The sequence below is a fragment of the Thermobia domestica genome, chromosome 15, assembly GCF_964235325.1.
Source record: "Thermobia domestica chromosome 15, izTheDome1.hap1.1, whole genome shotgun sequence".
In the NCBI taxonomy this organism is placed as follows: domain Eukaryota; kingdom Metazoa; phylum Arthropoda; class Insecta; order Zygentoma; family Lepismatidae; genus Thermobia; species Thermobia domestica.
The window spans coordinates 39,033,264-39,048,129 of NC_137468.1; the positions used below are offsets into that span (position 1 = coordinate 39,033,264).

The 14,866-nt window shown below is 36.0% G+C and overlaps 1 protein-coding gene across 1 annotated transcript in view; it reads left to right on the forward strand.

The window, feature by feature from the left end:
• LOC145671463 (neprilysin-like) overlaps nt 1-14,866 on the forward strand; it is a 98,337-nt gene that overhangs the window by 71,939 nt on the left and 11,532 nt on the right. The window contains exons 13-16 of the mRNA XM_081740654.1: nt 888-946; nt 5,431-5,482; nt 7,984-8,051; nt 11,016-11,164. Coding sequence (XP_081596780.1) covers nt 888-946; nt 5,431-5,482; nt 7,984-8,051; nt 11,016-11,164 — 328 coding nt within the window. The remainder of the gene's footprint in view (nt 1-887; nt 947-5,430; nt 5,483-7,983; nt 8,052-11,015; nt 11,165-14,866) is intronic.

A 14,866-nucleotide genomic window follows, 5' to 3' on the forward strand; every position in this document is an offset into this window, starting at 1 on the left:
TCAATAGCAATCTTTCACTTATATACTACTATTATATTGATAAATTCTATATAAATCTCTAACCCAGGAGGGATAACTGTTCCTCCCTGATCCCTCTGAATCTCACCCTTTAACTCACTTATTTTTAGTTAAAGAAAGGTGTGTTTACTTTAACAATCGCCAAACACATGGAATTTAGGCGCTCTATTTCAAATAATGCAAGAACCGTACATTTTCAAGAACTGAATGAAGTCTGCTGACATCAGAGATCATATGGAATGATCAAAGCCCTATCTTTCCTTTCCTATCTCAATCTGTGCTAATGCTACCTACAGTACTAATATATAATATAGGGCGAGAGTATAGTACTTACTAAAATGCAAACCTTTCTTCAACAGTTGAAAATTTCATGTTCTGCCAAACTCGGTCATAGCGTTAAGAAATATAGGTTTTATTGACTATTTTGGTATTCTATCTTAGATGTTAATTGTTTAATATTTATATATTTAAATACAATGGGTCTGCGTCATTTATATGTATATTGAGAGATCGGATTTCATCTGCACGTGCACGGAAAGAAAAGCAAATAATTGGGTGAAGTAATTTCTACATTTTGTGACTGAAATTTTGGAAGTTTCTCCGGGGGAGAATGGATTTTCTTCGGGGGAAGATTCCCCCCGGGCTACCCCCTGAATTCATCCCTGCCCTAGAATATCGCTAAATAATTTTTAGCGTTAGAATTTGAATAAAGGTTAGGTCTATGAGATACCTTTGGGTATCGTGGATTTTTTTTTTTTTTTGAACTTAGGTCGCTGTGAACCGAAAAGGTTTAGTAACTACTTGCTTTAGGTAAGAGAGGCTACAAATTAGTTTTAATATACAGCTATAGTATTTATTATGTCTTTCAGATGGGAATCTCCGCCAACCATAGTGAATGCCTTTTACAGTTCGAATAAAAATGCTATCAGTAAGTACAATTATAAACACATTTACATCTCTTAAGTAAGTTGTTAATGTTGATATTTCTAATATCCTATAATCAACAGTGTCCTATTAAAATTAACAGTCAAATTTGATACTTCTATGTATGACCATGTCTTGCATATTAAAATTAGGTTGGACGACAGTACGACAGAGCATATAAGCGCCCTCTAGTACGCTTTAATGTTCAAACAGATTTATGCCCAGGTCATAACACTAAATATGTATTTGAGTAAGAGGCATCGAATTCCAAGTACTATGACTATCTAAGCAATTGAGAGTTGCGGAGTTACAACGAGACAAACACCAGCGTGCAAATTGTGCAGGATGCAAAGGAATTTAATACTTTGCTCCGGGTTTATACAGGGTGCCTATAAAGTCACTTAACATTTTCCATTTACACAAATTTTATCGACGTAAGGACAAGCATACCGGAAGTACATTCGCTATGAGCATGAGTCAGAACTCTTTTTAATAAGATGTCCTGATAACTTTAACTTATACATATAGACATGTGTAATATAAGAAATAACTAAATTTCAATTTGAAGGCCTTTACACATGTTTCTTAGCGCTGTTCTGTGTTCCGAAACCTTCGTACGGGGAATATCTGGCGTAATCTCTGCCGCAGCTGCGTAGATGTATTGCTTTAACAATCCCATGCTGGGTTACTTTTACCTGATTCACAAGAAACTTAACGAAGCTCGAAAGGGAAAAGTTCACTGGATCAAGTCGGGTGACCGAGGATCCCAAACCTTTGGTGCTGCACGATCAATCCACCTTTCGGAAAAGTGGTACTGAGGAATTGCAATACACTTGAAGTAAAATGCAGTGGTGCTCCATCCTGCTAGGAAACAACAGTACCCAAAATGCCATCCTGGACCAACTGAGGTGCCAGGTGATTTTACAGCATGTCTTTGTACATACCTCCCCTTAATGTCGCTCTGTAAATATAAATAGTCCCTACACTTTCATTTTGGTAGTGCCAATCCACATATTAACCTTGAGAGTGTCCCGTTTCCACTCTCTCTACCACTGCATTCAACTGCTCAAGTGCCCAAATCCTACAATTATGTCTATTGACTACATGGTTTCGTCACCATACAGAACCTTCTTCAAACCTAACTGCCTGTAGCAAATCATAACGAATCGTTGCTCTCTCTGCGTAATCCTCTGCCTCCAGCTAATGCAGAATTTCCGCTTGAAACCTCTTTATTTCAATGTGAAGCGATTTGTTTTCCAAACAATGCTTCGAGAAATGCCAAGCTGCCTGCTGAATTTTCTTGTCCATGCAAGTAAACTGAAAGTAAGAGCAACTTCAATGCTATGAATGATCTCCTATGACACAGATGGCGTCTCAGATCACTGTTCATCATGCACGCTACCAGTTCTCTTAAATTTGTTGACAGTACTGTTAATAGTTCAACTTGTTGTAGGAGATTTTTTTTTTAACTTATGGATGACATCGTTTTGTACCTGCCTGTATGCCCTACCACGCAGACGACTGCATACCATGGCTATTCGCTCTTCAATAGAGTACATTTTTGCAGATCAGTTTAGATCACCTGCAAAAAAGACGAGGAAATGTTAAGTGACTTTATAGACATCCTGTACAGCTATGCAAATTGCAACTTCCAGTCAGCTTAGCGGACTTTTACAAGATCTGATAATACATTACAGAAGAATATGAAAGGTAGGCATGCGAAATACATGGCCCATAAACTTTTAAACACTATATTTTTAAGATATACACATATAAGTATTGTTGGGTGGAATTGCTGGAATATCACTTCAATCAAATGCTCTTTCTTAACGACCTTACTGCATATGAGTTTATTTTTACCAAAAAGATAATGTGGAAAAGGTGCAAAACTTGTTTCTTCTTGCTATTTGTTCTTCGTTCATCTATATTTCTTCATGTACAGTACTACAGAAAAAACTAAAACGACCTTAGCACAAAAAATCATCTACGTTAAGATTATTTATTCTATTGTTTTATCAACTATGTATTTGTTCTATCTCATTGCAATGTAATCTACTACACTCATAAACATCATAATTAATTTATATACTAACGACTATAATAGTAGTCCTCTATTTCTCATTAGAATTCGTGTTATTTGCAAGGCATTATCCTTCAAAAAGTATGTCACGTGACATATCGTAATTTCGAGAGAACGTGACATATTCTTCGAGGTTAACCCTGGCACCGCCCCTGTCCCACATCCGCTGTTGCATTAATGGGTTCTAGGCTTGAAACAAGCAGTATGTTCTGTTGCTCAACCTTAATTCCACATTTCGTTCTCGAGTTATGACTGAGTTGTATCGTTCAGAGACATGTTCACAAGTTATGAATTTGAGTTTTACCATTCAGACATATTCTCTACTTATGACTTTGAGTTGTATCGTTCAGAGACATATTCTCGAGTTATGACTTTGAAATCTTTGAGTTTTACGTCCCACGGTTATGCTGGTTAGGCTAAAGGAGACGGTGTTGATGAGTAATGAATGAAATGGTGGAATGAAGAAAGTGGGAGGAAACGGGAGAACCCCGAGAAAACCCACGCACATGGTGTTTATCCACCACAAAGTTCACTTGGCGGGGGCTGGGATCGAACCCGGGACCCCAAGCACCAGAGGTGAACGATCCACCGCGGCCCCCAAGTTATGACTTTGAGTTTTAACGTTCAAAGACATGTTCTCGAATTATGACTATAAATTTTAGTGTTTAGAGACATGTTCTCGAGTTATGACTTTAAGTTTTATTGTTCAGAGACATATTCTCGAGTTATGACTTTGAGTTTTAACGTTCAGAGACATGTTCTCGAGTTATGACTATAAATTTTAATGTTCAGAGACATGTTCTCTAGTAATGACTTTGAGTTGTATCATTCAGAGACATATTCTCGAGTTATGACTTTGAGTTTTAACGTTCAGAGACATGTTCTGGAGTTTTAATGTTCAGAGTCATGTTCTCTAGTTATGACTTTGAGTTTTATTGTTCAGAGACATTTAACTGGACTTAAAGAAGAAATCAGTAAAATTACATAATTCAAAATTCCAGTTCAGTTCAGAGAAAAGAGAAAAAATATTCTATAGACTAAAAAATAAGGATGGATCGCTGATCGCTTTTAAGTATTTTATCTGTATTAATAATTCCACTAATTCAAGTTGTTTCTGTTTCCTTATTTTCCAGTTTTTCTTTTTAGCGTACTAACAAGACGAGACAAGAAATGAAGTTTTCTCCTTTTTGCTCGTGGATTTTTTTTTTTTTTTGTCTAATTATCATCTCGTCTCGATTCTCGGAAAAGCTTTTCTCGTCTCGTCTATAAACTTTTCGATTTTCGTCTCGTTTCGTCTAGTATTTTGTCCTTGAATTTATGTACAAAATTCGCCCCCTTATTTTTTATCTTTATTTCATCTACAAGTTGTCAGAATCCTCCCGCGTCGCGAGAAGTCCACCAAAGGTGTGATATAACAAGACTGAAATTATATTTACTATTCAAATATATACGTGTTATGTATTGACTTTCGTCTGCAAAGCGTTGATATATGCTTTTCATTGTGTTCGTACGATCCTTTTATCAATTTATAGTCTTCTACTATGAATTATCCAACACTAAAACAGTGTTTGAGGACTGAGTCTCTGGTGAACTAGTCTCTGGTGAAGACTCGAGAAATTTCTCGTCTACTATGCAACACTAATACCCACCCTGTTCATCAAGATATAATTTCTTTTAATAGTCTCTTAACCCCTCTCTTCTTTACATCTTTAACTGTTTCCAACAATGTCCTTCTCTTCTCTATTATTCTCAATATATTCTCATTTATTTTCATTTCATCCACATATTTAATTTTCACCATTCTTCTCCATGTCTACATTTCGACTGCTCCCAGTTTTTATTTCATCTTCGTACAGAAATGTATAAATTTTTTGCCCCGTATCGTATAATAATCCACACGATATATGAACTCCACACCAGTAACCTTTTATTTTACCGATACAGTAGGGTCCCTAAAACTCGGCACTCGAACCCCCGGCAGTCTCGGTCACACTCTGGCAAACTTGTTCAAGGTCATTGCCCACAGTTTTATGCATTCATAAAGTATTTTTCTGAGGTCTGGCTTATCAGGTAAATTATTGTACAGTGTGTATGCATTAATTTGTCATTTTCGTGTATAGTAAAGGCTCTATGCCTTCATAAAGTACGTACTTTTTCCTTTCTTTAAGGGTAATCGGGTAATTTATTCTCTGTTATATTCTCAAGCAATCAATTCATATAAGTACAGTAAGGAAACACTTGTACTTATTCTTTTTTTTAAAACTCCATTCCCAATAACCCGGCATCTTAACAAACTCGACTACCCTTCGGTCTACATTAGGCCGAATTTTCGGGGCTCTACTGTATTTCTAAGTACATCAATATTTTAAATAAAATAGACAATAACGAAATTATGTTTTATTTTTCAGCTTTTCCAGCTGCTATTCTCCAGCCGCCATATTTTTCCAAAAATAATTTAGCGTAAGTCTATTTCATTTATTATACTTATTTTCCTTCATATGTCGATATTGTCTTATTAGAAAAGTATCAGTGATATTTGACAGTGTATAGGTATATTACATATGGGTTAACGCAAAAGGGATTGGGGGCGCGGTGGCTCAGTGGTACAGCGTTCACCTCCGGTGCTTGGGGTCCCTGGTTCGATCCCAGCTCGCGCCGTGTGGACTTTGTAGTGGACAAACACGTGCTCGTGGGTTTTCCCGGGGTTCTCCCGTTTCCTCCCACTTTCTTCATTTTATTCATTTCTCATCTTCACCGTCTCCTTTAGCCTAACTGGCATAACCGTGGGACGTAAAACTCACAGATTTTATTTCATTTTTTTTTCCAAAAGGGATTCTAGGAGCTGCTTTTGGGCTCCATATTTAAATAGGATAAAAAGCCACTTATGTTCTTTGGTGGTAGTTTACAATGGACAAAGTAACGCCATAGAGTACTCTGTGGTAATACATATATCCTCCATACCAAATCCTCCTTTCTATATATTGTTAGTAGCTAATGGATATAGTTCAGAGTCTACCAGGAAGAACAGGAAAAATTAGGGCAACGGAACGAGACGTTCTAGGTTGGGTTGGATTAGAGTTTAGTATTCATTAGAACTTTCAGCAGAGAAGGTCTATTTAAGATGTGAACCTAGAGCTTAACGTAGGATCTGAACCACATGAGCTCCTGCCGGGAATCGAACCCAGTAGATATGTGCCCTTTTCTCAGGTCGTTACCAGTATTTAGTTTCCTTAAAGTTTTATGACAACATTTGCGTTGGTTCAAAAGGTATCCTATATTACCTAACATCAAGGAAAGCACTGTTTTGTTTAGTATTTGTTATCAATTATTGAGTGTAGTGCACCAGTCGAATATTGTTCGATTCACATTTATACTCGACACATTTAATACATTTTAATTGTAGTAAGTATCGAACATATTTTCATTTGATCTTCTTATTAAATATAAAGGTATGATTTGCGGACGATAAGGGTAAAATTGCCACCTTGAGTTAGGGGAATTTTGCACCCCTTTCCCAAGTAAAACCTAAAATGAGTCTGCTGACAAAACTCATGTCTTCAAGGGAAGGAACACTGGAAGATTTTCTCTCTGAAAAAAAAAAAGTGACGTTTTCAAAGGAAAGAGAATAGTGAAACCAAATGCTATTGTTATAGACAGGGGCGGATTCAGGACGGACTTCTGAGGGGGGCGGTGGGTTGTAATACTGCTACTTAGAGCTACTTTTAAAAACTCCAAAGTCTGAGATGGGTTTTATTTATATATAAAATAAAATAAAATTTTCCTCTTCTGGGGGGGTTGGGGGTGGGACGATTGCCCTCTGGATCCGCCATTGGTTATAGATTACATGTTGTATTATTCATCCATGATATTTTGTATTTGCGTGCATTATGAGTGTCCACATAATCCAATAAACGTCAAACAAATCTGTTTTCTACCACGATAATCACACAAAATATTTTTTTTTCTCCATCTAATATGTACTTGAAACAAAAATCTGATACAAGGCTCTGTTGGATAGATGCTGTTTAAATCATGACGTGATTGATGGATACAACGTAGCAAGAGGGTGAAGTGTTTTGTTACTCATTGCAAAATATGAATTGACAAGAAATCGGTGTTTTAATAAAAATGGGATTTGGTTAATAGGCCTATTAATTAATTGTTTCTTCGTAATGGAGGCACAATAGATGCAAAAGATTTAAAAGTATCTCATTAGAATCCAGTAATCAGCTATAGTTGAATGAGAACGTTTAAGCGATAGAAACGTTTATTTCTAATATTACCTTCAATATTACCTTTTCTAAACCGGTGTGTCTAAGACTTATTAATAGCAATATTAAATGGCTTAATTAAATACAGGGTATTTCAAACAACACCGACAACCTTTGGGAGATAATTTCCTACACCAAGTTAAGACAAAAAGTATAGACGAACCTGGGTGCATAAATGCTTCCTACGCTGCCAAAAACATGAAAAAATGAACTTTAAAGGTCCAAGCTCAAAAACTATGGGACCTACCGTGGTAGGGTTAAGACTTCACTTAGGAACTAATATGTGCGCTATCCAGAAATACATGTTTCAGAATCTAAGGTACTTCTGCAACAATTTTTATAGTGGGAGTTTGGATACAGCCATATAATTTGAAGTACTCACCACCTACCTCTATAAAAATTGTTGTGGAAGTACCTGGAAGGATTCTGAAACATGGATATTTGGATAGGGCACATACTAGATTCTAAGTGAAGTCTTGACCCGACTACGGTAGATCCCATAGTTTTTGGAGCTATGGACATCTAAAGCTCATTTTTTTCATGTTTTCGGCAGGATTTAACTGCGAAATTACAGATTTATACTACAGGTTGGTCTATACTTTTTGTCTTATCTTGGTGTCAGGAATCACCTCCCAAACGTTGTCGGTATTGTTTTGAAACACCCTGTATAACACATTTTTTGTTTTTCAGAGCTCTAAATTATGGCAGCATTGGAGCTATTATTGGACATGAAATTACCCATGGATTTGATGATATCGGTGAGAAACTATGATGGCTTTTCTTTCTGAAAGGCTTAAGGAGGTATTCTTATTCTATAAACGCATTTATTTAAATGTTTTCTGGCAGGAGAACACGCTAGAGTTATCATATTTTCAGAAAGAGAAAAACGGAAGGCATTTCAGGACGAAAGAAAGAATTTTAAGGGGAAAAAAGGTTTCGTAATATTTACAGTTTATATATAACAAACGCACATAGTAACGCAGAATAGTTTTGATTGTAAACCGGGCAGTTTCATAAAAATATGATTCCAAACCTTATAATGAAGAGTTTAATAAAGGTATATTTCAGTGGCAATTTTGCCTCAATAAGGGGCATGTTTATCGTGCAGCATAAACTTATAGGTTCATTATTCTTTATCTACATTTTTCCTAAAATGCACATCAGCATTTACATTTATCAGGGGCAGCTTGTTAGGAAATTTGCAGCCGTAAAAATTAAATCTTTATAGTTTCAAACTAAAGAAAAAAGAAGTTGCTTAATGTATACAAAATGTTATATACATGAACCAAGAATCTTATAAAATAAAGGATCTGCCCATATGTATGTTCATCCTATTAAATCAATGAAGCCAAAAAACAACCGAGCATCTGCACGTCTGATTGGCTACTCTTGTTTCCGCCATCGTCTCAATGGTTACTTTCGTTTCCGCCATGATTGTTGGCTCAAAACATTGCGATCCTATTGGGCGGAGTGATCAGAGTAGGGGTGGTGGAACTGTGACGTATGGCTTCAAGATTATGTTGTAAAGGCACATCCTCTATTTTATAAGATCCTTGACATGAACAGGAATTTTCTTTTCTTGAATTTAAATTTAGCAGAATATTTTTTTTAGTGATAGGACTTCCCTCACGAGCCTCCTCTGATCGATTGTTACAGTATATGACTCATCTTTGAAGAACGCTAATAATATCTATTCTAGAATTTATTTATATTACCTCAGCTGTTTTCTTTGGTGATATTCCTTCTTTAAAATAATAACAGAGTAATAACATTTCCTCAAAGAGATTATCATTTCAATCCAAATAAAACTTAGTTTCTAATTTTAGTTATTTATTTTACTTTACAATGTGTTTACAATATTGTGCATTGCAGCTCAAGTACAGTATGTTATAGTTATGTATTACACTTAAATAAACAATTGGAGTAATTTTTAGAAGGTAAGAATGAATATTATGGAGATTTCAAACTATGGTTCTAACTTCACCCACTCGTGATACATAAATAAAAAGAACTGGATATAACTGGTATCAAGAAATGATGTGAAGAGAGTAGTATTGTCGTCAATAATAAAATATAATAGTAAAATAATATAACAGTAAAATATTAAAATATCATTAGATACATTTGGATTGTGTTGATAGTTTTGAGATACATTTGGATTGTGTGCTTTTACCAGGAGCCACTCCAGACGGGTCCAAAGTTGATGGAAGGGATTACTGAATTGAATTTTCAAGACATTTACCCAATTTTCCCTGTTCAAGTACGTTATGGGTCCCAATACATAGCAGCTCTGGAAAGCTTGTTTCATACTGAAGAGAATGAACAATAAACCATGACTTTCCAATGAGTAGGCTCATACAATAGCTATTTCACTGCGACTCTACGATTTTCTTTATACTAACAGGGTTATTGGGCCCCATGGACTTACTCCGTTGTCCATGGCACCTAATCTTTTGTGCATGAACATATCTTTGTTATGTTTATCGAATGGACTAGGTTTGATTCGGATGTCTAGATGATAGGTTCATGTCCGTTCCTTGTAAGCAATTTCCTCTATCAATACAATATGGAAAGAAATACAATTACAACACTCGAAATTCAACAAAACATGAAACACCTTAGTGATTTTGTTTCATAAGAGATTCCAATAGATTGTCTAACTTCTTTCTTTTATCTATTAGGTATATAGCTGATAGAGAAGATCAAAAGAGTGTACTAAGTTTAATTCTCATAGTTCTTGAGCTAAATGCCTGACAAATAGTCCTAGCGTTTACTTTATTTTAGCATATTTTTCTATGGCCTACAACTGGAAATGGACACGTTTCTCGTTTTATGTTTATTAGGAAATTTTCGCGTACTACAATCAAATCTATCAGGTTTTAGTGTATACTTGATTTTTAAGAAACAGTCTATTGTACTTCGATTTCTCGATTTAATGTACTTTAGAAGCAATGGACAAAACTTGTAGCAGCCCATTCAGTCTGTAAACAAGAAATTTTAGATTTACCGTATGATAGTGTATATTTATAGTCTACAAGGTATTTTACATTATCCATTTGGATGGTGTACTTGATTAAAAGTATAATGATGTATTTTTCCTCTTTCTTTTGTAATATGTAATTGTGAATATTAGCCATTACATAGTTATTAACAGAACGTATGGACAATGCGCAACATCAGACTGTTTTTGCTCCCTTTCAATCCGTTAAGAGGCCTCATCACTGCGAAATTAGAATAACGCTAATTTTACAGTAATTATGTGATATATTCAAAGAGATAAAAGATAATCGAAAAGTGGAACAAGATCTCCCTAGATAATATTATTTTGCGTGAGACACCGTTATTACGACTCATTTATCTGCTTTCGATTTCCAGCCATTTAGAAAATCGGGATTTATTTTCGCGTTTCTAAATAACTGTAAACGGAAAGCTACTAGGTGACTCGTGATAACGGTACCTCATGCAAAATAACATCGTCTAGGGAGGTCTTGATCCACTTTTCGATTTTCTTTTATCTATTTGAAGATATCACATAATTACTGTAAAATTAGCGGTATTTTAATTTCGCAGTCATAGGGACTCTTAAAGCGAGGGATAAATGCATATTTTGTACTGTACTCATACATAGCTAATATTTCCTTTAAATGATTCTTCTTATTATTATTTGTAAGAAAATGCGTCATTTTTACCTGCCAAGAACTCTAGTAACCGCATTATTTCAGGTAGACAGTTTGGTAAACATGGCAATATGGTTCAATGGTGGAGTAACTTAACCCTGAATCATTTCATCACCAAAGCCGAATGTTTTACTATTTTATACAACAGTTTTCGAATAATTGAATTGGCGGAACTTCTGAGCCAAGAAATAACAGTACGTATTTTATTTTATTTATTTCTACTAGAACGTTTTTTTAGTAACATATACGAGGGTCATTTAAATTTAAGTGATAACACTGCTGTGATTAGATTGTCGTTTGTCCGAGAGACAAATGACGAACATAAAGTGTTTCTGAACACTCTAGCAATCGTGTCGATGTCTTAGTGTAACCATAGCGTGTGACATACCGCCTTAAACAGGGACGCCGACACCGAGGGCGCTCCAGTGCTCGAAAATCCTCTAGAGTTTTTGTAGGGGTGCTCAGTATCCACACAAAAAAGGGAAAAGAAAACTAGAAGAGAAAAGTAATGAAGAAAACAAAAAGAAAGAAAAAAAGAAAAATGAAAAATGTTTAATACTTCAACACATTTCTTAAATGATAATGTGGTCTGACATTTTCATAGAGCAGAGACTTGACGTTTGGGCAGACTTTACCAGGAATGAATGCACTTGTAACATTGAGGACTTTTAAATGACAGGTTGAACGACCGTTTCTTCGTGCTATTTTCAGCTAAAATTTATCACACGTCCTATCTCACACGTGGCTAATATTCAAAATGGCGTGATGAGAAATGTAGATCAGAGGTTAGAACCTTAGAATCTTCGAACAACCCTGATTACGCCGCCATACTCTCATTCAAGAACACACATTTTCCACCGTAAAGAAAAAGAAGAAAAAAAGGAAAGCAGACACTAGAAATTTCAATTTTCATTCAAAATAACCTAAAACTGCATTTCCAAGAGGGTCAATTTTCAAAATTTTCCAGGAGAGGGCTACCGGAAGCCTGAATGATATTTAATACCCTGAGATTCCCGTCGTGAATTGTAACAGCACCGCAGCTGATTTTCAAACACCTACACCCTTTGCCTTAAACAGTGTTTTTCCGTGCAGAGCTGCATGTTGTCATCAAGTTTCAGCAGGCATGAGGTCGAAATGCACGTCAGAACCAGAAAAAAATATGTAGGGCTTGGATGAGAGTGTTCTGCTTTATCTGAAAGTTGCGAAATGGCTGCGGGATTGAGACAGTCAATAGATGAAGATTACGATGGAAGCCCTACAGAACAGCTACAGATCAATATCATTGGAAGCACTGCGAAAAATGCTCAAAAATCATCCGCGATGGGCGTGCAGGAAATTGTCTATTTCATCTGCGTCAGTGTGCCATATGCTAACCCACAGTTTCGGCGTACCTAAGATAGTAGCCAGATGATTAGCGCATGCCCTAACGGAGGTGCGAAAGTGATACAGATGGACTTGTGCACGTTTACATCTTGATCGTTAACGCGAAGGAAAATGTTGATTTTTTGCACCCCATTATTGCGATTGACGATACATTGGGAAGATCCTATGGACGAGAAGTGAATCGCCACTCCAGTGAATTGCCCCACCCGGCGTCTCCATAATCGAAAAAGGTCAAACAAGAGCCAGCAAACATTGAAGTCTTAATGACAATGTCTTATGACAAAGAAGGCATTACCCTCTCACATGAAGTCCCACCAAGGATTGCTCTAAATGCTGCGTACTATACGTCATATCTGAGACATCATTTGCAGCCAGCATTGCGATGCAAATGACTACATCTCCTGCAATATGGACCAGTTCTGATTCACAAAAATGCTTGATGTCACTGTCCATGCGGTACAGACTCTTATGACAAAGGGGTTGGAAGGTACTGAAGCATCCCCATATTCCCCGGATCTAAGATCCTGCGATTTTCACTTGCTAAAAAAATGCAAACAAGACTTCAGTGACAATGTTTTCGTGATATTCTCAAAAATATTTGTGCTTAAGAGCGCTTTAAGAATCCTGTCTCAAACGGGGACTCAGAACAGTATCCAACGTCTGCCAAATATCTGGAAATATGTTCACCAGGAAGGCGACGAGTACATCGATGGAATATAATCATGTTTACGTGAGTAAAATATTTCATTTTCGTTTCTCAGATATGTTGCCACTTCAATCTAAGTGATGTTCGTATATAAAACTTTCTTAATATTCCTGTAGTTAAAAAGTTTGTTTCATGATTTCATTATTGCAGCAAAGAATCACTAAAAGCACCTACATGGGTAATTATTTGATATCTCTGTTTATTTAAAATATGTATGTCTTCTGGTTAAGGATGTCAATCTCATTATAAGTGTTCCCATCAGTGGCGGATCGTCACAGTTTTCGAAGTGTTAGCTCATTTCGTACTTTTAGTATCTATCTAATACGTCAGAAAATATAGTGAGCTTTTAATGAAATTGTGCGGTTAGAAACACTAATTGAATATTAAAATAAATATTTTCAAACAACTTACATGTATTATTTTCCTTCCATTCTGTCTATCTGACCTTTGCTGATCGGCGAGGTTATCACAACCCGAACAACATATTTTCAATCATCAGGTTGATAGCTGTGATCACCTTTAGCACAATAAATGTCTTGGGTTATGGCATAGTTCGAACTTTTAGTGGAGAAGTTCCTGAATTGGACTGTGCATTTTCATCTTTGCAACTGCATCACTTGCACCTATTCCAATTTGAAAAAACGAAAGTTGAATCCAATAACGGGTAACATGTGTTAGAGAAGCAGTACTTGATCCAATTTGATTTGCATATGCCCACAATCCAGTTACATCTAAAGAAACTAAAAGCAATTTTATGAGCGTGCGTTATAGTAGTGTACTAGCATATATTACCCGCTTCGCTGGGTTGAAATAAATAATTTAAATGCACATGTTTGTATGTTGTATGGCTGAATTTGGATCTATGCTGCATCGTAAGTATCAATGTTCATCTCATTGACCCCGAAAATTATGGATTCAAAACTAATATCGATCATTTTTTGACCATATATATATATATATATATATATATATATATATATATATATATATATATATATATATATATATAATTTCCCCTCTCTCCAGTTCATCGGAAGTGTCACCGTTCATCTCAGCGACCCCAAAAAATGTGGATTCAGCACTAATATCGGTCATTTTCGATTATTTTTAAATATCTCTCTTCCCCCTCCCCAAAGTTGCGGGTTTGAATTTGGATTTAAACGGGATCGAAAGCATCACTGTTCATCTAAGGGGCCCAGAAAACTAAATATATATATCTTTCTCCCCCTCCCTCAAGTGGTGAAGCTGTTTTTGGATTTAAACTGGATCGGAAATGTCACTATTCATCTGAATGATCCCGAAAACTATGGATTAGACACTAATATTGGTCATTTTCGATCATTTTTAAATGTTTATCCCCCTCCCCTACGTTGTACCCTCCCCAACTATCAGGGCTGAACTTGGATTGCAACAGCATCAGAAGTGTCACTGTTTCTTTTATCGACTCCGGAAACTATGGATTCAACACTAATATCAGTCATTTTTTATAATTTTAAAATTTCTCTTCCCCTCCCCTACGTTGCATCGTCAAAGTGAATAGCCTAAAGTAATCCCTGCTCCTAAACTCATGTATGTTGAAAATTTGATTGATATCGGTCGGGTGGTTCAAGAGTGATGAAGTCACAAAAGCACTCATTTTTATTTTTATTTTATTATTATTATTTTTTTTACATATATCTCCCCTCCCCTACGTTGTTCGTCAAAGTGAAACGATTAAAAATACCCAAGAATCGATCCTCATATATGTGTTGATAATTTGATCGAGATTGGTTGGGTGGTTCAAAAGTTATTAGGTTTTATTATTTTT